General features: G+C 34.8%; 1 protein-coding gene across 4 annotated transcripts in view; it reads left to right on the top strand.

The window, feature by feature from the left end:
* ADGRB3 (adhesion G protein-coupled receptor B3) overlaps positions 1–27,625 on the top strand; it is a 799,823-nt gene that overhangs the window by 467,614 nt on the left and 304,584 nt on the right. For all 4 annotated transcript variants that reach the window (XM_056108346.1, XM_056108361.1, XM_056108354.1 and 1 more), the window contains 2 exons: positions 7,631–7,733; positions 22,423–22,466. In XM_056108346.1, coding sequence (XP_055964321.1) covers positions 7,631–7,733; positions 22,423–22,466 — 147 coding nt within the window. The remainder of the gene's footprint in view (positions 1–7,630; positions 7,734–22,422; positions 22,467–27,625) is intronic.

Genomic DNA, 27,625 nt, shown 5'->3' with positions numbered 1-27,625 from the left:
AACAGTAACAACAAGTCTCATAATGGAGACATTACTGGTGTCCACTCGAGCAAATTGATGAACAACGGGATGACACTGCTACAGTGCTGCCATGGACCCATTCATCAATAGTCATAGGTCCTGGTCCATCCTCCACTACAAAACCTTAAGGAGAAAGACACAGGATGATAAATGCTATCTACCACAAAAGTTGATTAACTTCAGAAGACAGACCTTTGTCCCTTATCTGTAAATGAACCAATGGTTTCCACTTTTTCAGTGGAATCCATATTAGCAAAAGTTAGACAGCATAGTGGCAGAAGGAGAAGGGGAGAAAGTTTTCTCTGAATCTAGGAAGGAAAGAAGAGGGATTAATCAATTATTAAAATAAAAATGATTTGGGTTGTCTACTGGGAAATGGAATAGGTGTCTATCCTGACCTGGGATAGGCCTCAAGCTCATTATATGAAAACACCACCCAAATAAGAATGGTTGGGACCTAAGAAATGAAGAAGCTCAGACCACATGAATATCAGATGTTGAGTATTATCAGTGATACTTCTCTCTTGGGCTCCACCTTCTCAATCCCAGAGTGCCTTTTACCTTCATTTTCTCAAATTACGCCAAAAACAGTAACAACAATTCTCATGATGGAGACATTACTGGTGCCCGCTTGCAAATTGATAAACAATGGGAGGTTTACCTTATGACGGTGATTCTCAAGATACTCAAGACCCAGTGTTCAAGCTGTAACATGATCTCTCACCTCTGCTTTTTAATTTTATCCACAGGAAATAATCCATCACAACCCATTCTTTTACAACTGGCAAAGTTCTGGATATGTTGGGGCCATACCTTAGAATTTTAGTTTCTTCAAAGCACTGTAATCATGAAATACCATGTCCGTAAACTGACTCTTGACATTACCTGTGCAAAACCATTTGATCTTGTCAGATTCAATTATAGAAACTCATTCATCCAGGCTAGTATACCATATTGAGGCTGAGTATATATTTATTCCCATCTTTGATTCTTAAAGACCAATTTCATTGTCCTGCCCAGCTCTTTTTCTTAATCTAGTTCAGACCTTGTGAGTCTGTGACCTCACAGGCACTGTCCCCTTTACCATCTTTTTATTTGTTGAGGAATCTTTTATACTGTTACCCATAGCAATGGCACCATTTTGCCTTCCCAAGTGTGCACATAGCTTTCAATTTCTATACAGCCTTGAAAATACTTGTTATTTTCTGTTGGTTTGCATGACAGAGACTATCTTAATGGTAGTAAGGTCATATGTAGTCATAGCTTTGATTTCTATTTCCCTTCTGAGTAGTGCTATTTAGTATTTTATATACTTGGTATGTATTTATCTATATCAATATAGATATTTTATTAAGAAAGATGCATATTGTGGGGAGGATCACTGGTGTCTGGGTAGACTTCTGGTGATATTTGGACAACTGGAGAGTCAGGTTAGTCTGGGGTGCAGATGTGAGCTACTAGGGTCCTGAAGTTCTGGGGCCCACCAGGGTCACCCCAGTAGTGTTCAGGGATTGCTGAGAGGTTAGTAATGCTGGGGCTCAAACTTGGTCCCATGCAAACTATGGGCTCCTCATCACTGAGCTAGCTTCAGTTTTTCTGCACATTTTTAAATACTGATTTTTATTGTTGAATTTTAGGAGTTATGCATAACATATGTTCCATATTATGCTCATGTCATATATAGTTTACAGGTAGTTTTTCTAATCAAGGAAGTTGGGTAAATTGGGATGGTTTCCTTAACTGCAAGAAGATTTTAAGTTTCATGTTGTATCATATGTCTATTTCGGCATTTGTTGCCAAGTATTTTTGGTTTACTTTCAAAGGAATTGGTGCCAAATTCAGTCTCTTGAATCTTCTCTACTATTTTTTCCAGGAATTTTATGTTTTACTTGCTCTCTAATTTATTTTAAGTAAATTTTGGCATATGGCAAAGTGTAAAGGGGCAGTTTTATTCTGTTACATATGGATATCACATTGACACAACATATTTGTTGAATGCACTCTTTTCCCTTTGTCTCTTTGGGGTACTGTTGTTGAAAATAATTGAACCATATAAGTCATGTTCTATTTCTGGGGTCCAAATTCTGTCCCACTGTTTTATGTGTCTATAATATGTCTTTAGTAAATACCATGCTGTTTTGGATTACTATTGATGCTTTGCAATATTTTGAGACTTGGAAGCATAGGTATTAATCTTTTTTTCTAAAATGGTGGTTATATGTACTTCATTGAGAGGATTTTTAAAAATACTTTTAAAAATGCTGATTATTTTCAGATTTTTTCCTGAATAAATTGAGATAGTCATGTGATTTTTATTATGTTTATATGCTATATTATATTGATTGGGTTTCATATGTTTTTATTCTTTCAACCCAAGGGTAAATTCTTCTTGATTACTGTATGTAATGTAATGTATTATTTAGTTTTTTTGATTGAATGCTCTTTGAAACATTTCTACCAATAGTCATCAAATATATTGGCCTATAATTCCCAGTTTTTTATCGCTTCTTTGTCTGAATTTTTATATCATCCTTATGACCTGATAATAATGACCTCATAATCTTCCTAATGTCATAACAAATAGTTTTCAGTTATCACCTGCTCTTTAATGTTCTGGAAAAGAAAAGAATATACATATGTATACAAATATAATATTGTTCAAGTGTTCTGCTTCCCCATTGATTTATTATCTGGTTGATCTGTATATTATTTAAGTAGGATATTACATAGAAACATCTTCTAAAATTTAAATTAAGGCAGGTTGTGATTTAGTCTATTTTTCTCTTTAATTTTGTCGGTGTTTGTGTTTTAGATTTTTATCTCCTACTGTTAGATGAATATCTGCTTAACCTTGTTATACCTGCCTGGGAATATATTCTCTAATCATCTGTAATTTTTGTTTGTTTCTTATAGCAGTGTTTTACTTAAAATATATTCATTCTTATATAAAACGCGGTCATACCTACTCTCTTCTGATTGCATTTTCACATATTATCTTGAGACTCTTCCATCATTTTACTTTCAGTTTGTGTGTCCTCCTACCAAAAGTAAATCTTTTATAAACCCTGTGTTTTACACTCATTATTTTATACTCTTTAAGGTATGGTTTATGGATCCTAAACATCTTATGTCTTAGTAAAACTTGTAAAGAGTAACTTGATCTCCTTGAATAAATAGCTCTATACTTTTTTGAATGTTCTTTATACTGACCTTCACAAATATCAAGGACAGGAAAGAACATTATAACATTAGTCATGAAATCTATTTGGCTTTAAGATCTGCTTTCCTAGCAGTGAATACAAATGTGTATCAAGTCAGGGAGCATTAGTAGATAACAGTGTCTGGCATGGCATATAAGGAGCCAGCTATTCACTTATGCAAATTAGAATAAATTGATAGAATAAATTAAAGATTATGTTGCATACTATGTATTTTCTTCAAGGGGGTGCTATTGCATGAAATATATTCATTTATATTTTTTAGTTTACATAGCATCATATTTTAAATCAACGTGGTCTAAAGTTTGATAGTTTTTCTTTAGTACGTTTAATAAAGCATGGAAATGTCTTGTGTTTGTTTGTTTGGAGACCACACCCAGCAGTGTTCTGGGCTCATCCCATATGGGGTGCTTGGATCAGCCACATGAAAGGCAAGCACCTTACCCACTGTACTATACGTTTTGCTCCTCAAACATGTCTTGAACACTAAAATTTGATAAGTATAACGCAAATGAAGAATGCTCTATATAAATTACACCTGTCCTATGGAAGAGATTCTGTAGCATTAATGAGTACTATGGTTGGAGCGATAGCATAGCGGGAAGGGCATTTGCCTTGCACGCAGCCAACATGACCAACCTGAGTTCGATTCCTCCACCCCTCTTGGAGAGCCCGGCAAGCTACCGAGAGTAGCTCACCTGCATGGCAAAGCCTGGCAAGCTACCCATGACATATTCGATATGCCAAACACAGTAACAAGTCTCACGATGGAGACGTTACTGGGCCTGCTTGAGCAAATCGATGAACAATAGGAGGACAGTGGACAGTGCTATGGTAAAGATTGATGTATGTTACCAGTACAAGGTAGGGGTATTAATACAAAAGTCATAAGAACATCCATTTTAATAAATTTATTAACTATCACTTCTTCCCACTTGTATTCTAAATGTGCTAGCACACTCATATATACACATGATTAGCAAAAGTCAAAAGACAGGCTCCATTCTTTAGAAATCTCCATCAGGACAGGTGAGTAGTTGATAAATTTGATCGGAAAGCATAATCTAAGAAGGCTACTTAGCTTAGCAGTTTTACTTTCCACATCCTCATCACCTTAGTTTAAAGCTCCCATATGCTCAGGCATCCAAAAATAACTTAAGTACCTTGATGACAAAATTATAAGTTCCTTTTTGAAATAGTGGCATCTGTAATTTTCATTAAATTATTTGTTTAATTTTAAAATAATGCATAATCTGTGTAATAATAATTCAAAATGAACTAATATTAATAAAAATTACCATTTGGTTACTTAGCATTGTTTTTTGTAAGTAGAGAAATAGGATTATAAATAGAATCAGAATTAAGAGGCAGATTGAATTTTGTAAGGTAAAAGGTAAAGGTAAAGGCCCTCCCGTTGATCGTCGATTTGCTCGAGCGGGCCCAGTAACGTCTCCATTGGAGACTTTGTTGTTACTGTGTCTGGCATATCGAATACTCTCGGTAGCTTGCCGGGCTCTCCGAGAGGGGCGGAGGAATCGAACTCGGGTTGGCCATGTTGGCTGCATGCAAGGCAGACGCCCTACCGGCTGGGAGCGATAGCACAGCCGGTAGGGCGTCTGCCTTGCATGCAGCCAACATGGCCAGCCCGAGTTCGATTCCTCCGCCCCTCTCGGAGAGCCCGGCAAGCTACTGAATTTTGTAACATATGAAAAATTGTTTCAGGCATCCAATGCAGTACTAAACTGAATTCAAACTAATGTATTCACTTATATCACTTGTCATCCCGTTGCTCATTGATTTGTTCGAGCGGGCACCAGTAACGTCTCCATTCATCCCTGTCGAGTGTTAGTGTAGACCAATAGCATCTGCTTGCTCTTGGAACATGAAGAGCATCAAACCGTTCATTTAATCAAGGATCAGGGACTAATATATTATCTGAAAAAATTCTATAATCCCCCCCCCAAACCAAGCTATATAACCTTGTCATTCCCTTAGACTACTGTCAGATGTAGTTACCATGTATCGTTCTACAACTTGTTAACTCCATTTATTCTCAGTTGATTTCCTGATTACTTTCACTCACAAAAGTAGAACAAATTTTCAAAGGGAGAGTAGCATTTAAAGTTAAATTTTATATTCTCACTTCAGGTGGTTTAGACTAAAATAAGGGTAGTTAGCCAACTCTCAGTATTTTTTTACCTTCTCCCTAAGGAAAAAATGTATATTTCATTGTTTTTATTATTTACAGTTGGATTGGGTGTAACAACAAAGCTCCCATAGTGTTTATGTATTTATTATGTGTCATTACTAAATACCTGATAGATTAAAAATGTCACTGTCACTGTCCTGTTGTTCATTGATTTGCTCGAGCGGGCCCAGTAACGTCTCCATATTTGAGGCTTCTTGTTACTGTGTTTGGCATATTGAATGTGTCACGGGTAGCTTGCCAGGCTTTGCCATGCTGGATACTCTCGGTAGCTTGCCGGGCTTTACAAGAGGGGCGAAGGAATCAAACCCGTCTCTGCCGGGCTGGCTGCGCTCAAGGCAAATGCCCTACCGCTGTGCTATTGCTCCAGCCCAAGGTTAAAAATGTAACTATTTAAAATATATTCACACTTCCTTCAATATTAAATTTCTCTAATGGTGGAAAAGGTTAACATTCTATTTTTTTCTTTATGACAAAGAAATTTTTTTCACTTATAGGAATTTACCAAGATATATTAAAATACACATTCATGAAAAATTATGCTAATTAAATAGCATACATATTCACAGTAGCTAACTATGTATAGCTACTATTAGTAACAGCTACATCTCTGAAGTAAGTCAAGGGTTCCTTGGTTAATTGATCAGTACTTTCCAAGTTGTTACATATCCTTTCCATGAAATTTTACTCAGTTATTGAAGACAAACAAAATGACTGGATCTGAAAAAATATGTAAAATGAATGAAGCCAAAAGCCATATACCGTGTGATTCTTTTTAGGAAAGCACAGTGATAGTGAGCAGATGTGTATAGTTGTCTTTTATCAGAAGTGAGCTAGAACCTTTTACAGAGAAACTTGAGGAAACTGATTAGTGAGGAATCTGTTGCCTGTCTTGATTTTGTGGTGTCTAAGTGTTAGTATACAATTACAAAAATCACTAAACTGCCAACATGAAATTTTGTAATTTGTTATATATAAATAATACATTAAAATAAAAAATGGGAAATAATTTTAGTAATTTTTCCATTGAGTGTTTTTTACTATTGCAATTATCTCCCTCTCAGAGAGCCCGGCAAGCTACCTAGAGTATCTCGCCCACATGGCGAAGCCTGGCAAGCTACCTGTGATATATTCGATATGCCAAACACAGTAACAACAAGTCTCACAATGGAGATGTTACTGGGCCCACTCGAGCAAATCGATGAACAATGGGAGGACAGTGATACAGTGACAGTGATACTTATTACTCATTTCCCAAAATAAGACAAGTGGTACATTTTAGTAATTTTGCCACTATTTTTTACTATTGCAATTGATACTTATTACTGATTACTCAGGACAATACAAGTGTTGAATTTCAAATATAAAAGGTACAAATAAAGTATATATGTATGTATATGTATTTAAATAGCTAATTATTAAAATTACAGAATCACCAGAGGTGATATTTTAGCATTTAATACACTTTCAATGAAAATCTACCTGCAATAAGTAGTTGAGTTTTATATGGTAATGGATAATTTTATGGCTTATGATTATATTTAAAACTTATCTGTGGGTAAATTGTACATGGTAAGATATTTCAAAAGGTAAATGCATTCCTTGTGTTGAGCATATTGAGAAAATAAAGTGGCTAGTTAATAACTATTGCTGAAATGAATGATGATCGATAATTAGCAACAGTATTTGCTCATATTTAAACTTTCTTTCCTGGTATTCCACATTCCAATCATTAATATTAATGATTTTTTGAAATATTCTGAAATAGTACAATAATGCAAGAATGCTTGATCTTTGGTCTTTTGAAGGACAAAACTATTAGGGCCTCATTGAAATAAATGGATTATATTCATTTGAACATTGCCGATGGTTTGGCTTTATGCTCTTTTGTAGACCTATCAGATCTATCATTAATTTTACATTTCACTTTTCCTGCATCTAAAATGATAGCATTTACCAGGCCTATTAACACCCATAATTTTCTAATTCCAGCTTAAATTTGTTTACAGCAAAAATGAACTCTAACTTTTCATGAGTATCTTGGTTTAAATTTGTCTCATATTTCTGTTTTTGTGTAGGAGACATTTATTTAATATGCTACCTCCAAATGTATTGAGCAATAGGATTTTGTATTTTTTCATCAGTTATTTCTCCAATAATTCTTCTTCTAATTATTCTGTTTCAGAAATTATACAGTTGTAAACTCCAAAATCATTGTAGTCACAATAAGGCCTGAACCCAAAACAACTGATTCGTTCCTGGAGATAGAATTAGCTCATCTGGCTAATGTAAGTATCATCCTCTTTACATTAAATGTCTCATATAATATATCTTTTAAGGAAGACAAATGGCCATTCTTTAAAAATAATAAGAACAGAGCATATTTGCTAGGCTTTTTAGAATCATCAATGAATTAATATGTTATGAAGTTGTGAGTGAACTATACAGAAAGAATATGCCTTATTATCCTCCACATTTTTCATGATAGAACTCTTTTTAATTTATCCCAGATAATAATTACTACATTATTTGTCAATAGTCAGATTCTTTACTATGCTCTAAGTTTAGGTATTGAGGGATATCATTGTAAATAAGATTTTGTCTCAGGGTTGGAGTGATAGTACAGCAGGTAAGGTGTTTGCCTTTCTTGAAACCAACTTGGGATTGATCTCTGACATGGTACCCCTACAACCATCAGTAGAATTCCTGATTGCAGAGTGAGGTGTAACCCTTGAGAACTGCTGGATGTGCCAACCCATCAAATAAACAAGAGTTATCCTAGACATGTGTCAGGGAACTCTGAAAATATATATTTAGGGTGACTGTTTTAAACTCAGTACAGTAGGACATGATGAGCTCCAGGGTATACAATGATAGGGCAAACATGTGAAAGTGTTGAATTATGGATCAGGAAAAGCTCTTTTTACTTACCTGTATGTTCCAGGTATTTTAATCTAATTCTTCTATCCCAGAAATTTGAAGAAGCCTTTCTTAAGCCTACCCGGATGAAAGTAAAATTCTCTGGATCTTGTTTGGTCATTATATAGAAGTTAATACCATCTATTGACCATTTATATATTATTTTAACCTAATCAAATCATTAATTTAGAAGGGAAATAAATTTCTATGTAAGCTAAATGAATCATATTTTACAGTTATATATTTTACAAACTCCTGTAGTGCATTTACTTTTTTTTTTCCTCATAAAGTTTCATGGATATTAAGCCTTACCTACTAATAATGGAAGAAAAGTGATTACAATTTTCCCAAGCTGATACAGTTGGATAATAACAGAATGAAATTTATACTCACAGCCATTGGGCTATGAAACTTACTTTCTGCTATTTTGTAATTTCTGATTTAAAACCAAAACAACAAAATAATATTAGTTTTATAAGTGACAATTATCTTCCTTATAAACTATTTTATTAAAATGCCTCAGGCATTGTTTATATGAAACAAATATCTGAGCTTAACATTTTACATTGCAATTAACAATCATATGGACAATTAGATATTTTTCAACTTTTACCAAAATGTGGCCCTTCTTATCTCTTTTAACATCTAAACTGTATTTTCTTTCTATAGTATCTACTTCTTCATACCTTAAAATACACCTGCATTAAAATAAGCACTGTAGCACTGTCCTCCTGTTGTTCATTGATTTGCTCAAGTGGGCACCAAAAACATCTCCATTGTGAGACTTGTTGTTACTATTTTTGGCATATTAAATACGCTATGGGGGCTTTCCAGGCTCTGCCATGCAGATACTCTTGGTAGCTTGCAGGGCTCTCCAAGATGGGTGGAGTAGTCGAACCCATGTCAGCCGCATGCAAGGCGAACACCTTACCTGCTGAGCTATCTCTCCAGCTCATTAAAATAAAAAATACTTTAAATATTTATTTTGAAAAAGGAGTTATCTATATATTCAGTTTGTTATTAAATATTTTGTATATACAGAATATGTATGTCCAGTAATAAACTGCACTGCACTGTAGCACTGTCCTCCCATTGTTCATCAATTTGCTCGAATGGGCCTCATAACATTGTGAGACTTGTTACTGTGTTTGGCGTATCAAGTACATTGATCAAAAATTGTAATGTTTTTAATTATCTGAAATATGTTTTGGGGTCACACCCAGCAGTGTTCAGGGAGTACTACTAGCTCTGTATTCAGAAATCACTCTTGATGGGACTCAAGGGACCAGATGAGATGCCAGGGAGTGAACCCCACATCATCTTCCGGCAAAGCAAATGCCCTAATTGCTGCATTGCCTCTCCAGCCCAGAATGCATATCGTGTTTCTTCAGGAGAAAAAAATGTTTTAAATGATTATTCATATAATTGTATAAAAAAATATAAAACCAATATAAAACCATTGTTGAGAATTTAAAGAATATGTCTATTAAATGACTTCTCCCAAATGTAAAGAAATAATAGCTTCAACAATGGTGTTTTATGACAAAGTCTCACTATTACAACTCAATAAACTATCTGAAATGTATTGTTGAGATATAATATCGAGGGCCGAATTTCATCAACCAATTTACAAAAGAGAGAGCTTATGTAAAGACAAAACATTGTATGCATATGTTAATCAGAGTTCATAGTAAATGAATTTTATTAACAATTAGTTTCTTAATGGAATGCCAATAAAAGTCAACATATAAGAACAGTTTGACAATTATTTTGTCACTTATAATTATTTCATTCAATATTTTAAGGAAATGAATAGTCTAACTTTCCAAAAAGCATATTATTTTCACTCTGGAAATTCAGTTTATGATAACATAGACATTTGAACTACAAAGAGAAAGTAGAAGAATAAAAGGTAAAGAAAAATATTTATGCTGTAAAATAAAATGCCACCAGATGTTCTGACTCATTCTAATCTCCCTTCACCTGCAATGACCACACATGCCTAATCTCTGGCACACATACCCTCCACAGTTACACAGTTCCTTTTTTCTCTACATAATATAAATACCTATCATATTCTTCTGTATACAATACAGTTTTGAATTTCTTCAAATTATTTTATCAACAATTATAATTTTGAATTTCTAATATTTTACTAATTATTATATAATTATTGTTTATTTAATAATTTATTGTTTCCATTCAATTTGTATATTAACAAAATATAATTGTTCCATGAGTTTAGGAATATATGAATGATTTAATGAGCATTACATTTTAAATTAGCATATATTTTGTTTACTGACTTGTCAATATTCACTGAAGTGCTGTAGCACTGTAGCACTGTCCTCCCATTGTTCATCAATTTGCTTGAGCGGGCATCACTAACATCTCCATTGTGAGATTTGTTGTTACTGTTTTTGGCATATTGAATACGCCACAGGGAGCTTGCCAGGCTCTGCTGTGAGGGCGGGATAAGTTCGCTGGGCTCTCTGAGAGGGATGGAGGAATCGAACATGGGTCGGCCACACGCAATGAAGACATAATAAAAAGATCATATCCTGAAATACAAGAAATATCATTAAATGAAGAGATTTATTTAAAATATGAAAATTGAATAGAACAAAACAAAACTTTATTATACATGTATTTGTATCACGCAGCCACTGTTATTATCTTTAAACTATTTCAGATATGACATGTAGCACTGTCCTCTCATTGTTCATCGATTTGCTCGAGCAGGCCCAGTAACGTCTTCATGGTGACAATTGTTACTGTGTTTGGCATATCGAATACGTCATGGGTAGCTTGCCTTGCAGGCAAAATACTCTCGGTAGCTTGCTGGGCTCTCTGAGAGGGGCGGAGGAATAGAACCTGGCTCGACCAGGCCGGGCCATGTGCAAGGCAAATGCCCTACCACTGTGCTATCGCTCCAGCCCAGATATAGCATGTATCTAATATAAAGTCTGTTCTTATATAAAAAATCTGTTCAACTTTCCTGAGCTCAGAAAAGAATAATGACTTACAAATTATATATGCTTCCTATATCATTTAGAAATAAATGTAATAGGTATAATGAGTCTAGAGAAAAAGGTTGTTAAACATTTCCTAAGTTGTTTTTTTTAAAAAACCTTTTTTTTAACAAATAGCATTTAAAGTGTGTTAAATATAATAAGGCCCCTGGGAAAAGGTAGAACTAGGTAGCAGAATATGAAAGCTTGGAATTCTAAATTATATTTTAGCAAAGCCAATTTCAGCTTTAACCAGTTCATAGTCGTTAATGGGAACAATATTATTAATTCAGAACTTTGGGCTTGGACTTTGTTTTTCTGATCTATAGAGTTGGTGGCTGTGCTTGTTAGTCCTTAGGGATCGCAATTGCTTGTTTAAAGAAATATCAATTTAGCTTTAACCAAAGACAGGCTTTTTAAAATAATCAGTTTTCTTTAGACTTTTATGCTTATCAGTGTTTTAGATTCTATAATTTTCTGCAAATTAACAATTTCTTGAAATTGCTTATTTAGATCTAAATAGGCAGGAGCCATAGCACAGCAGGTAGGGTGTTTGCCTTGCACACGGCCGACCCAGGTTCGATTCCTCCACCCCTCTCGGAGAGCCTGGCAAGCTACCGAGAGTATCTCGCCTGCAAGGCCAAGCCCGGCATGCTCCCTGTGACGTATTTGATATGCCAAACACAGTAACAAGTCTCACAATGGAGACATTACTGGTGCCTGCTTGAGCAAATCGATGAACAATGGGAGGACAGTGCTACAGTGCTAGAACTACATAGATCTGAAATAAATTTCAATAGAATGAAACTTTGTACTCATTAACATATGCACATACACTTGCACATACATGAGTACTCACACCCATAAATTTTTCAGGTTTGAATTTGTAATTTAGCCTGTGACTTTCCAAGTCAGGTAACATTTCTGTCTTGAAATAGCAGGAGAATAAGAAAATAAACTCATTAGCTTTCACACGAATCAGCAAAGTCTGAGAATATTATTTGTTTACCAAATAAAGAAACCTAATACATTTTTTTAGCAGAGTGATAGATTTAACTCTGATCATCTATATTCTAGTCCCATCTTGGTTTTTACTTCTTCCTGTGAGCAGCAAGTCTAATGGTGTAAGTTGGTTTATCTTGTAGCATTGAGAAATACCCAACAACTTTATACGTTGCTCATGAATTCATAAGAACTCATGAGGACTTGGACTGTGTGTGTTTGTGATTTGATTATATTTTAATTATACCATGGTAACAAATTAAGGAGTTTATTGTATGTGTTTAAACTGAAATTAATCGTGAGCCATAGTCTTTGTAAGTTATATTAGAAAACACAATGGAAGATCATAATAAATGTGTGTTTACCATTAGGTAAGTGTAAGATGCTATGAAAAGAAATTCTAACATTCTTCATTGGGTATTTTCATGAATATCAAAAGCTGATAACAACATGAGTAATTAAGAATCACTTGGCAGAGCTTAAAGAAGTTTACTCTGCGCATTTGTAATTTTTACAAAGTCGTGTTTATATCTATTTACTTTTAAAATTATTTTTATATCATAGTTTTGCCCATTTGAAAGAGAATTCTGATATTTGCCTACTTAAATCTCTCAGTAATTTTTGTGGGAGAGACTCAAAATGCTAAGTAGACAAGTCGATTAATGAGCCAGCCAACTGTTGAAATTGAGACAGAAATTGTTTTCTAGCTTCAGCTTTTTGGTCATATCCTCAATTTCTTAACATGAACAGACACTTTTTTCCTCTCACATTTCAAATTTACATTTCAAATTCACATTATTTTTATTCATAATATATGATCAATTAATTATTTTTTTCAGAATACTGTTATTCTGCTATTAGTGAAGCAGGTATCAGCAGACATTTTTAGATTTTCAATTGGGTCAAATATTAAATAATTTTTATCATTGATCTATAAGGGTCTGTTACATCTACTAAACTCTGAAAATTACTATAAAAGCAGTCATAGTTAATATATAAAGAAATGGGTGTGTCTCTGTACTGAGGCATCATTTCCAGAGATACTCAGGGGACTATACATGGTGCCAGGGATAAAATGCATCTGGCTCTGTTACAAAAATTTTATTTCTAAATCAGATGACAGGTTAGATTTCCCCCCTGAGCAATATAGTTTGTGAGTCTGATTAGTAGACATCATAATGCTTCCCCCTGGATAAATGCATCCTAATCCCATCAACATATCATATTACACAAAAAGGAACTTTACAGATACGATTAAGGGAAAGGACATATTATTATTATTTTATCTGAGTGGGTCCAATCACATAAGTCATTTAAATTGGTAAAGGTAAAGGCCCTCCCGTTGATCATCGATTTGCTCGAGCGGGCCCAGTAACGTCTCCATTGGAGACTTTGTTGTTACTGTGTCTGGTATATCGAATACGTCATGGGGAGCTTGACAGGCTCTGCTGTGCGGGCGAGATACTCTCGGTAGCTTGCCGGGCTCTCCGAGAGGGGCGGAGGAATCGAACTCGGGTTGGCCATGTTGGCTGCGTGCAAGGCAAATGCCCTACCGCTGTGCTTTCGCTCCAGCCCAATTTAAATTGGAAACTGTTTATAAACACGTTGGAATTTTCACCATCATACAAGATAGCAGTCTCGCCTTACATTGATCTTTACCCTAGAACAGAGTTCATGCTCAGAGGAAGGAAGAAAAATCAAAGCAAGACTAGACTGCAGGCCAGCATTGTCCAGTCTGTCTTTCTCAGCTGTGGTCAGTACGATGAAATTCTAAGAGGACCCAAAGTCAGGACTGCTGACTTTTAAGATGAAGAAAGAGGCCCATAAGCCAAGGAATGTTGGCAGCCTCTAAAGGTTGAACGTACAGTTAGTGTCCAACCAGGAACCCTACCCTGCAACTTCAGGTAGCTGAATAACATAACAGACAGAATGAGTTTGCACTTGGATTCATAAACTCATTCTTCAGAGAGGTCTACAATTTTGCCAACACTTTGACATCAGACCTTTTGGAATCTCATGAGCAGAGACCCAGCCGAATTCACACTTCTGACCAACAGAAACCATAATGCAGTCAGTGTGCATTATTATGCTGCTAAATTTACAGTAATGTGTTGCAAAGAAATAGAAAAATTAGTAACTCTGAAGTGAGGCATTGCAAAATTAATTTTTAGATTTTGAAAATATTTATGTACACATTAATAATCCCTTTTTGTATAAGATATACAGCAGTACGGATTATATATATGTATTTGTATACATGTCAGTGAAAATCAACTAGCATGTAGAGATTAAATTTTGTTTTTCTGATGGTCATAACAGCACATTCGGAACCTGCTAAAAGGACTCACCAGTATGGACATTTTTTGTAAAGAGGGAGTAGGGTATTAGTTGAAATTTGAGGCTGCCTTGAGACAGCACTACTTAGGCAGCCACAAGAAGATGCTAGATTTCAAGTAACCCTGACATTTGTAAGTAGGTGCTGTTCTTTAAGCAATTCAGTGCAACTCTGCTAGTTGCTAATAGATTACAGTACAGAAACTCTGCAGGGTCTTATCCCCACTATAATTCCGTGAAAGTTTTATTAAAGGTTTGTTATTGTATCCTCGTGAATAAGAAAAGAAGATTTAAACTACATGCTATATCTTATATGTATATTGAAATCTAGTTGGTTTTTCTAATTTTTATTAGTTATGCTCACTTAAACTCATAAGCAATACTTAGATTTTACTCCTGCACAAGGTAAATTACTTGCTGAGAGGTACACCAGTACCTTTTGAGCAGTCAGTGTTGAAAATGTGATAATCATATGTGGATAAGGCATTTTAAAATATGTGGAGGCAATAATTTTCCTTGAGAGGTATGGAAATAAATAATCCCTGTTGGTAGTTCCTTGTTTTACTGCTTCCCATGTGTCAAATAGAAACTATCCAGTGGGAAATAATGTATATTTGAGTTAGTGATAGATCTCAGAAATTATAGAAGCAAGCTTTTATCACATGCACAAAAATAATGTCGTATAGTTAATGTGTGCTATTCAGTAACCAGATAGCAGAAGTTGAGTTAAATATATGCCCCTCTCCTTGTGTTCCAATTAAATACCTGCCAACTCCTTGAGAAGAGATATATGATATAGGCATCTATCATACTAATAAAATAGTATTCTCACTTCATTGATCTTTGTGTATTTCTATTTTCAGCTCAAGCCTGCTCTTCTCTATGGGATCCAAGTATCCCTCTTCAGGGTACTTACCCCAGAATACAAAAAACACCAAAATGCTTTGGAGGTAGAGGTTTGGGTCACACCTGGCAGTGCTTAGGGCTTACCCCTGGTTCTGTACTTAGGGATCATTATTGGTAGGTTTCAGGGGACCATTTGGAATGGCAGTGATCAAACTTACAGGTCAGCCCTGTATAATGCATGGTCCTGTTCTTTGCACTAGATGGTGCCATCCCTTGAAATTTTAACACTGTTTTACTGTGGCATTGTTTACAATAGGTAAGAGAAATTTACGAGTTAAGCTCCTGTCAACAAATGAATGAATAAAGATGGGAAATACATATTCTAGTCTATAAGACCGAACGACAGTTACCGAAGGAATGTAATGATGTAGATGGATATATTGTACTAAAAGTCACATTAGTATGGTGAAAGAAAGTATTGGAATTTCAATGCTTAACAATTTATATCGATGCATTATTGCACACTATAGCATGAATGTTTCATGAGTATATCATATTTGTTAATTAATGTAGTATATATAGCAGTTGTTTGTTTACTATTACACATGTGAAGCTGATATAATGTTATGATACAATGTTACTTCAAACATGATAAAAAAAATAGGAGCTAAGAAGTTAGATCAGTGGTAAAAATCATGCCTAGCACATGTAAGGCCCTAATTTTGACCCTCAGCTCTGCACAACTCCCTAAACCTCACCAGATATGGTCCTGGTAGCCCTAGCATTGCTCTGTATGGTCCAAATGACCCCTCAGTAAATTAAGGACAGAAGATAGGTACAGTTCTGGTAGATCTCAAGCACCACACTACCTGAATACCTGCCAGTCATGGAGGTTAATCAATGTAAAAGGCCCAAAGCCCTTAAGCACATAGCCTTTAAGGGTATGTTCCTACATAAATCAATAAGCAATTTAATGAATAAATAGAAAATAATTAGGACCATAATGATAGTACAACATGTGGAGCACTTGCCTTGCATTGTTGCCATAAACAATCCTTGGTAAAACATATGGTCCCCCAAGCTTTACCAGGAGTTCTATTTGACCCGGAAGAATTTTATAACTATTACCTTACTTCTAGAATGCATTCTTGAGATTTTTAAATGTATTTTTTATAAGTTGCATTAGACTTACACAGGGTATAATTTAGTCTTTTTCAGGTTAGGTCAGTCACTTTGTTAATATTATTGTAGAATTCACAAAATCTATTGATATGCTCATATAAGAATAAAAATTAAACTTTGGTAAGGGTAAAGGAAAAATGCTTTCAGCAATATCCAGTTCATTTGAATGGTAATGGCATAGACTCCAAATTCAGAAAATTGAGCAAAGACAGTACAGTACAAGTTGAACAGTCTTTAGCTGATTCACATTCAAGAAGTCACTGTGCAATTTACTAGAGTCTATGTGACAGAAAGAATCATCTTGGAATATCTGAGTCAGAACATTGGAAATTTTGAAGTAGTTATGATGAAGTCATTGAACTTCTTTATGTCCTTAGATGTTTATAAGTTTTTTGTATGAGCAGGAGGATATTTCTCTTCCCATAAGACTATGAAGGTACAAAATTTGAGTTTAGTAATTTGTTATGGTATAAAGACACTAGGCATTATAAATTTTCAATGAAAACAGGGGCAAGTAAACATTTAATTTTTTGTTGAGTGTGAATTGAATGGTGCTTCTCAGAATTTGATATTGATAAAAATTGGGGAGGGAATACAGAATAAGTATTAGGATGTGTATTTCTAGATTTAGTTCCAATATTAAATATTGAAGCCAAGGAATGTGTTTTAAATAAACATCCAAGTGGGTTTGAGAAAAGTCTACAGAAAGCACTTTGAAAACACTAATACAGACAGAATGTGATTCAAATAACATTGTGAGTTGAGTGTGTCAAACTTGAAAATAACAAGAAATATTAGAGAAATTAGTCACCACTTATTTTTATTGTGACATCATGTTTACAATTTGTATAAAACTCTTTTTAAATCTCTGTTGAAATATTATAACAAGGAAGGTTACCCAAAAGGCAAAACTGTATCCCTTTTATTTTACAGTCTTTCCTATTTCTTGTGACTAACTATTGTCATAAAACATATTATCAGCTAACATATTGTATTTTAGTTTTGTTTCTCTCTCTCCCTCTTTAGTACCATTATTTCTACAATGAACAGATTTTGTTTTGTTTGATGTTGTATCCCCAGCGCTTCAAAGAATACTGGGAATATAATAGGCATTTACTAATTAATATTTTCCCAAAGTGGTAAATAAATAGATTAACGTGTTTTGATTATCTTTCTGGCTTTCTCTTCAACATCCTTGCTCTGTGTGAGTGATTTAACATAGTGAAATATATCTAATGCACTCTACAGGGAGAACAATATTTGGAAAATATTGTGAGAGAAGAGGAATTCACTTAGTAATGCCATTTTAGAATCATTAAGAGTTAGAACATGGCCGGGGGGGAGGGTGGCTGAAAGATAGTCTGGGAAGTAAGGTGTTTACTTTGCCTGTGGCCAGTACCCCTCAGCCTCTATGTAGCGTACTGCATATGGTCCCCAAGCAAAAAATAGCATATTAAAAAATTCCAACCTCTCCTTTAGAAACATTTAAGTAAGATTATTCAGATCAAAAGAAAAGAACTACACAAAGAAATATATTCATAGAATGAGTTAAAATTTTGAAACACGAGAGAGAAGAGATTGAAGCCTATTAATGGTTTCTTGTTTCCTTTTTGGGTCACACCCAGCGACGCACAGGGGTTACTCCTGGCGCTGCGCTCAGGAATTACCCCTGGCAGTGCTCAGGGAACCATATAGGATGCTGGGAATCGAACACGGGTCGGCCGCGTGCAAGGAAAATGCCCTACCCTCTGTGCTATTGCTCCAGCCCCCTATTAATGGTTCTTAAAATAATGTTTAAATATTTTTAAATTTTCTCTATTTTCCTCATATTCCTGTCATTAAACTGTTATTATACTCACAATAGCACAGTGGGTAGGGTGTTTGCCTTGCACACGGCCAACTCGGCTAACCCAGGTTCAATTCCTCCATCCCTCTCGGGGAGCCTGGCAAGCTACGGAGAGTATCTCGCCCGCAAGGCAAACCCTGGCAAGCTATCCGTGATGCATCCGATATGCCAAACACAGTAACAGCAAGTCTCACAATGAAGATGTTACTGGGCCTGCTCGAACAAATCGATGAACAATGGGAGGACAGTGCTACAGTGCTAGTTATTTTTACCATTTCTTGCTATTGATTTTCCGTAAACCCCTCATAACCAATCTTGTAGCTGAGTCTCTTTTTGAAAAGTACCTGGAAATTCTAATAAATACTTTACATGTGTTTTCTCAGCAGAATTTTTTAACAAGTTTGTGGCTACTGTTTTTTAATATTTATAATTAACTCATTATTTTTTCTTTTTACTTTTCACTTGTTTCCTATATCCCATTTTTGCACCTTAAGTCATTATTCAAGCCAGGACTTAAAATTTCTGCAATTTATTTGTCATTCTGATTTATCTAACCTTCAAATCTTTAAATGATTCACCTCATTGCAGGCTTACAAATTGGTGACCAATTTGTAGAATGAATTCACTAGAATGAATGCTCACCTGGGGCTATTGGTTGTATAGTTCTCAGAATACAAAATGAAACACAAGATTAAGTGTGATATATTGGAGCTTATATTTTATTACCAGGTGGATACCTTAAAAATTTTCACAAGGACAGAGATAGAAGCATGCAGTAGGACCAAGAGGTGAGACATAAAGAAGGCAGAGGAAAAAAATGAGAGTTGACAATGATATAGAATAATAGTAAAAATACTTCTTTCTATATTTTTGTCTCAGAGTAAAATTATTTTCTTTAGTAAAATAAAAAGGAATGGAGTGGGGTATCCAAGCAATTCTATATCATATTTTTATAATATTTTCAATAATATATGATAAAATTAATTATAAAATCTTACTCTCAAAATTAGTTTACTGTATTGATTTATCTAGAACTAATCATTTTCATACATTTTTAAATGAAATGAACTCAATTTAGATGATTCTGTTATAATATTCTCTTTCTTTCTTGATAATGTGTACCCTGTTGGGGCAGCGCACCGAACTTGCTGAGGGCTAACTACTGACTCTGCTCAGGAAACACTCCTGGTTGTACTTAGAGGACGATGTGCAGAGCTAGGGATTGAAACTTGGTTGTCTGCATGGAAGATGAGGGCTTTACTTTTTTAATTATCTCTCTGGCCCTGAATTTTAGTCTCATTCCCTCCTTGTGATTTATAATTTATTGTCTACGAAGAACTTTCTATAAGCAACATCCCTTTGTATTAAAAAAGAGCCAGAGACAGTGCATTAAGACACTTAACTTGCAAATAGTTAATTCTGTTTCAGTTCCTGGCACCACCTATGGTCTTGAGCACAGATCCAGGAGCAAACCCAGAATACACTGAAGTGAGATTCAAAAACAAAACAAAAATACCTACATAAACCTAGTAAAGGTTTATGTTATAATCCAACATTGCAGCCACGCTGATAGTTTCTTGAAAGTCAAAAACCATTTGGAAATTCTAGGTTAACTTAAGATAGGATTTCCCTAGGAAGAGGAAAAGACCAATTGGAAACACTGTTCTGCTTCCCATTTCTCAGGCATTAAGATCTGTGCTTTCCATATAAAACAGACAAGGAAAGATTCAGCATCCCCTAAAAATTGTTTTCACACAGGCCATCAGCCTTGTCCCTCTATTATAACTAACAGTAAAATGTAGCTAGTGATATTTATAGCATAAATCTGTATTCGACTTTCCATATGTGTGTTCCCTACCAACTCCAGTAAGATTATATCTTTTTCATGAATACAGATATTTCTGTGCTTAAACTCATGGTTTAAATTGCCTCCTTAGCACAATGGTCAGTTCATGAGTCTCATAGTTTTTAATACATTGTTTAGAAAGTGACCCTTTGATAAGTAGTACAATGTGAATATATGGTTTTTGTGCTAAAATAGCGAAGCTAGTCAAATGTCCCAATTAACTTGAACAACAAATGCAATTAGAGGTAGATTTCAAAATTTTAGAAGAGTAAGTTTAATTTTTATTTCTAGCTAAATTTTAAAATGAACTTGGCAAAGAACTCAGAGAAACAGCATTTTGCAAAAAACCTACCTAGACTTTTAATGATGCCATTTGCCAGATATATCCCAGTGATTAAGTATAGATAGGACTAAGGCAGGAGGGCTTCTTTGAGATAATATTTACTTTTAATTTGGCAATGATGCAATATTAAGATGTGATGTAATAGTGAATGTGTTGTATGCCCAAGTTAGAATTCAAAGTTTCTAAGAAAGTTCAACATATGAACCATGCCAATCAGATACAGGGGGAAAAAACTACCAAAACATCTGCTATAGTCTTGGGTTATTTTAGGAGTATCACTCTAGTAGGAGAGACAATAATAGTGTATTTTTTTAGCACTGGTAAAATATAAGTAAATGATTCCCAAAAACATCTTTAAAAACTTATTCTCCTGGGGCTGGAGCGATAGCACAGCAGGTAGGGTGTTTGCCTTGCACGCAGCCAACATGGCCAATACAAGTTCGATTCCCAGCATCCCATATGGTCCCCCGAGCACCGCCAGGAGCGATTCCTGAGTGCATGAGCCAGGAGTAACCCCTGAGCATCACTAAATGAAAGTGAACTAAATGAAAAATAAAATGCCTGTTGCTTATAGACATAATGCAAATCAATAAATCCTATGGGCAATTAATGCAAGTATCTTTACTCCTTAACAAATTCTCCCAAAGGAGACTGAAGAAGAAGTGGTGATGAAGTGGTTGTATACGTGCATAATATAGGATGCTTCACTATGATTTAAAAACCATGAATAGTTTGCCATTCTTAAAGGCAGTAATTCAATAGTGAATATTTTACAGAAAACAAAACCAAGCAAGAAATAGAAACTGTAAAAATACGGACCTCAGGGGCTGGAGAAATAGCACAGCGGGTAGGGCGTTTGCCTTGCACCCAGCCAACCCGGGTTCAATTCCCAGCATCCTATATGGTCCCCTGAGCGCTGCCAGGGGTAATTTCTGAGTGCAGAGCGAGGAATAACCTCTGTGCACCACCTTTGAGTGTGACCCAAAAAGCAAAAAAAAAAAAAAAATGGACCTTGTCATTGTTTCACTTTCACTTAAAAAATAAGATAAGGGGCCAGTGAAATAACTCAGCATGAGTTCATGCTTTGCATGAAGAAGACCAGGTTTGATTTCTAATATTACATCATCACATGAGCACTGCTGGAAGCAACCCACCAGACACTCCTAGGTTTGGTCAAAAACCAAAAAAAAAAAAGAACAATAACAAAATTGGAGTCTGATATTTGGAATAAATGCATTCTTTATTTAATTTTATTATTTTTTGCGTTTGGGTCACACCCAGAAGTATTCAGGGGACACTCATGGCTCTGCACTCAGGAATCACTCCTCCTGATGCTGGTGGGGGACCATGTGGGATGCCGAGGATGGAACTCAGGCAGTCCTCATGCAAGGCAGATGCCTTAACCCCTGCACTATTTTTCCAATCCCAATGCATTATTTTCATGGTAAAATTTCATAGGACAAGTCAACAACTCTATTGAAAGCATGTATAAGTTTCCTGTATTGAATAGAAAAATATAGATGGAATGTTTAAAATATCATACTGCAAGATAAGAAATCAACAATTCTGCTTGTTTTAAAAGGAATCTTTGATTTTTTTTTGTTGTATGCACTTGAGTTACAATTATTCTTTCTTTGTTTATTTTTAGGGTACTTTGAATCCCTATTGTGTGTTGTGGGATGACTCAAAAACGTAAGTGACAGATGTTTTCTCACATTACTTTGGATTAAATATTCAAAGCACATTCAGTTATTTCAGCTGCTAGTCAACTTAAATATAAGTAAGAGGGATGTGAGTTACACACAAATAGATAATATTCTCAACTTTGAATCTTCTGGGCAGTGTGATGAATGTGTTTGTGTGTGATGATGCCATCAGATTATGTTTGAAGATAGAATGCATCACCGACTGTATAAGGGACATTGTAATGTGAATACCCTGAAGATTTTTTAAAAGCTCTAATATTTGTAAATTATAGGAACTCAAATACTCTTTCAAATCTTTAAACTTAGTAATTCACCGTAGAATTATAAAACAAAACAGCAATTTCTGTGATCATTTGAGACAATACATTGCATGCATGACCTTGAATTTATTATCAGATTAATAAAATATTTATATGGGTTTTCCAAATTGTTTTCAAAAAATTTTCCAAGTCACAAAAACATTGAGTGGCATTTAGTTTTTTATTCATGTGTTTTATTAATTCATGAAGACAAAAGAACATAATTGCAATAAATAAGAATGAATAGATTTTCAAGAATTTCTTTGTTCAAATAGTTGCAAGAATTTTGGAGAAAATAACCTTACTCTCACTAAAAATTCTATGTATGTCTAACGTCCCAGTGAGCAAAAGAATTCATAGTTCAATCTTGAATTATTTTTCTTTAAATATTTATGCAGATTTATTTCAGTATTACAACCAGATCGTATAATTCTCTTTTGTTTTGTATAGAGGTAAAATCAGTAACAACCAGTTCCCCCAACTTATACCACTAAGTATGTGCTATCAGAATGAACATTGCATTTTTGGGTTTTATATGGTCTCAGAAATGTTTTTCTTAGTGTTCTTCATCAGACGTATGATCTATATCTGAGGTTTCTGATATCATTGACTTCTCATTAGGAATTTTTGGAAACTTAAGAAAGCACTGTAGCACTGTAGCACTGTCCTCCCATTGTTCATTGATTTGCTCAAGCGGGCACCAGTAACATCTCCATTGTGAGACTTGTTGTTACTGTTTTTGGCATATTAAATATGCCACGGAGAGCATGCCAGGCTCGGCTGTGCGGGTGAGATACACTCAGTAGCTTGCCGGGCTCAAGAAAAGGAACATTTAAAAAATCTAAAACCTACCTGCAGTTTGCTTGTTCTTAGTCTATACACATGATTTAAAAAAAAACTTAAGGGTGTATGTTTGTGTATCTGTGTGTGTGAGTATGTGGGGGGGAGTGTGTGTATGTGTGTTGGAGCACTCCTGGCAGTGTTCTGGAGACCATACGGAATGCTACAGATTTAACACAGATAGTTCTCATGCAGGGCAAGCACACTACCGGCTGTACCATCCTGCCAACTCCTCTAGATACAGTTTAAACTATAGTACAACATGGGTGAGAAATCAATGCCATTCAGCATATTCTCTGCTAGGAAAACCTCAGTTCTGTAAAGAGAATGCCAACTTGTCCTTGTAATTACATGATCTGGATGTACACATTGATATCCTTACTATATTTTTAATATCATATTAGGGATATCCATAATATTAAAATATTTACAAGTTTTGCCCAGGAAAGATGAGAATTGTATTCTAAGACATTTTTAGATGGCTGTGCTTTGTCTCTTGTATAGCCAAGGGAATAATATAATGCTATAAAAATCTAATTGCATGTTTTATACTCAAGAAACTATGCTTCCTTAAATTTCTGATTATAACATCTTGCATATTTTCATGAATAAAAATCAGCTCTTATTTCATCTTATTACTTTTGTAACAGGTAGAATGTGCTTCTATGTAGATCTAAATTGAGAAAGTATTATGTTGATTCAAAGGAATGTTAGGTTTGTAAATGGGATTCTCCAAGAACAAACAGAATTTCCCCTTTTGGACCTCTCTTGATTTCCTTTACAGAATGATTAAGGTCTTAAATTTAATTTCCAAACCTATTGCTGTTTGAGGTCAGTGTTCGCTTTGGGAATCAATCACATTCTATTTTCTCTAACATCTGCTAATAACATGACTCTTTCCATCACAAAGAACAAGTCCTAACTTTATAAAAATCAGCTTTTAAGTTGTCCTTGAAGAAAATCATTCAGTTACAGGGTGTGCGTTTAGTTGCCTTTCAAAGAATTATTAACTGAAAAGATCATTGTAGTTCAAGTTTTCTTGATATATTTAAAAGTGGTCAAAAAGCTTTACACTGTGATAGGCATCTATCCCATTATGGTTTTTACCAGATTGATTCATTATTTGATTGCTTATCTGGGGGTGAGTTTTAGACAATTAAGGATTAAGATGACTGTATTTCTATTTTTATATCAATTCTTCTATTTTGATCTTGTTTTTAGAACTAGGCTTGATAAGATTTGAACTTTACGTACTCTTTCATCTGTAAACTTTAAAAGCATGGGCAAATGGCCAAATTTGTCTCTTGTTTAATCTTTGCTATATAAACTGCCATCGGCATTCATTTCTGCATTGAAATATGTTATACCCATAGAAAGCAACACTATTGTAGATAAATAGTTTTATATTATATGTTAAACCTGGAATTTTAATTTTTGTCTCAGGAATTTAAAAATTCTATTACATAGATTCCATTATTTGTAACTGCTGCATTACATAGATATATCTTTAAATGACATAGTATTTTTAATACTGGTGGTCATTAAGTGATTTTCAATATACTTAATCTTATATGTGCTGTTATGAACTTCAGTGAATTTACAAGAAAAGGTGTGGGGCCATGTGGGCACTCAAGCATTCAGTGACTGAGAGCCACCTTCCCAGGCCAGACGACTGTGATGGCAGATGGCTGAAGGACCAGGAGAATGGAGAAATTGGGACACGGGCTTGTCAGTAGTTAATTTATTTCTCTATCGTCCCCAGCACAGTCCGATCACTCCCTTTACTTCACGATCATATTCATAGTTTTGACCATAGTCCCAGTCATCACAGTTCCATCACACTACTCCATACCAAACAAAAGTAGAAAGATTTTATTGTTTTAATAAAAATCGGATGTGTACATAGCTGCATTTACATAACCAATATTTTCTTGAGCCATGAAAATGTCTCCTCTCCAAGAGCATCATCTTGGTTCTAGGTTCTTTATCTTCATTTTAAGAACATATTTCTTTCCTTTTTTCTATGAAGTATTGGTTTATAACAGTATATAAGTTCCAGTTTTATAACTTTATAGTTATATAGTTGTATATAAATAAAAGCTATTTATACTGTATAATGGTCAATAATTCTAAAAGATACAGTGTCTCTGTTCACCGTATCATTGGACCATCTTACCCATTCTTTCTGTTCTCACACTTCATTGCTCTTCCCCGTTGGTAACTACCAATCTGTGTTCTGTTAAGAGTTTGGTTTCTTTGTGTTTGTTTGTTGGTTTACTATATGTTTGATGCTTTGCCTCTTTATATTCCACGTATTAGAGATAAACTGACATTTGTCTTTGTCTTCATGATTTATTCACTTAGTATAAAGTCCTCGGGGTCTAACCCTGTTCCTGAAATGAGGTTTTTTTTAATAGATAAGTAATATTCTGCTGCATGTTGTATTGTATGCGTCTATTCTTTTTTTTTGGGGGGGGGGTGGTCACACCCAGTGATGCTCAGGGGTTACTCTTGACTCTGCACTCAGGAAACACTCCCGGTGGTGTCTGGGGGACCATATGGGATGCCAGGGATTGAATCAGGTCAGCCGCATGCAAGGCAAGTTCCCTACCTCCTGTACTACCACTCCAGCCCCAATATGCATCTCTTCTTAAAGAGGCAGAGATAAATATATTCTGTCTGTTCATTCACTTGTCAATTTATACTTAAGAAGCTTATATCTATTAGCTATTAAAAGTAATGCTGAAGTAACTGTGGGGTCCATACATCTTTTTAAATTATTATTTATAAAAATTAGGATAAATAATCAGAAGTGAATCATATGGCTGAATCATATGGCATTTCTAATTTTAATTTTTATGTGATCTCCAGTTTTTCATAGTTGGCTGCATCAAGTTAAATTCCCACTAACAGTATATGAGAGTCCTCTGCTCCTCTCAACCCTTCCAGCTCTTGCCCTTTCTTGTATTTCAGACAGTAGTCATTTTCACAGGTATGAGGAGATACCACACTGGACATTTGACTAACATTTTCCTAGTGATAAATGAGGATGAACATTTCATTGGTTGTCTCAGTGTATTCTTCAGAGAAAAATATATTCAGATCTTTGGAGTGTTTTTTTTTAATCAGGTTATTTTTGTTTGTTTGTTTTGAGTTCTCTAGCTTATGTACATTAGTATATTTAAAAAATCATTTGTATTGGAAACAACCATTTTGTTTATTTTATAGTATGGTTCCTAGTGAATGTAAAACCATCGCCCCATCTTCATCCCATCATCCCAGAGAGGTTGTTTATTTTTTTTTGCTCTCTAGATGACTGACATACCTATGTCATCTGAGAGACTTAATGTTTGACCTTAGGAACAGAAAAATCTGTTAGCTCTTTGAAGTTTAAAACAATGATGCAAAGCATTGCTGTCATCAGATACCCTACTTCCCCTTCCAAGTTACCAAGTTATAATCCAATGATAAATTTCTCTTATAAGGTGCTTTCCAAACTATGGGAAATGAAAGTTAGGAGAGTAATTCACATTCTTGTAATTATTTTCAAGGATAAAAAAAGAATAAGAAAGAGATCTTATGCTTATATTAGCTTAGATACAATTTAAAAAACAAAATATAATAATACCTTTGTCAAGCAAAAATAGAAAGATTTCATTATTTTAATAAAAATGTGGATCTGTACATAGCTGCATTTACATAACCAATATTTTCTTGAACAATGAAAATGTCTGTATTCAGAATCTCAATACACATAAAGTCACTACTTCTAGAATTCTTAAGTAATTTGATTTTTCAGGGTAGGTTTAAAACTATTTTCCTTTAGAATAAATAGGTGTAATAAATCAAATGATTTGTTTAACCCATGTTAAGAATTTAACTGAGTATAGCCAATTAGTAATCTGTAAAATTATAATTATATGACACAGCCATGATATTTAGTCTTCCAAATTAGCATTTATGTGTGTGATTTCAGTATGTTTAATATGTCCTGGATATAGATATC

The sequence above is a fragment of the Sorex fumeus genome, unplaced genomic scaffold, assembly GCF_029834395.1.
Source record: "Sorex fumeus unplaced genomic scaffold, SorFum_2.1 ptg000008l, whole genome shotgun sequence".
Lineage (NCBI taxonomy): Eukaryota > Metazoa > Chordata > Mammalia > Eulipotyphla > Soricidae > Sorex > Sorex fumeus.
This window is presented reverse-complemented; position numbering and strand designations above follow the sequence as displayed.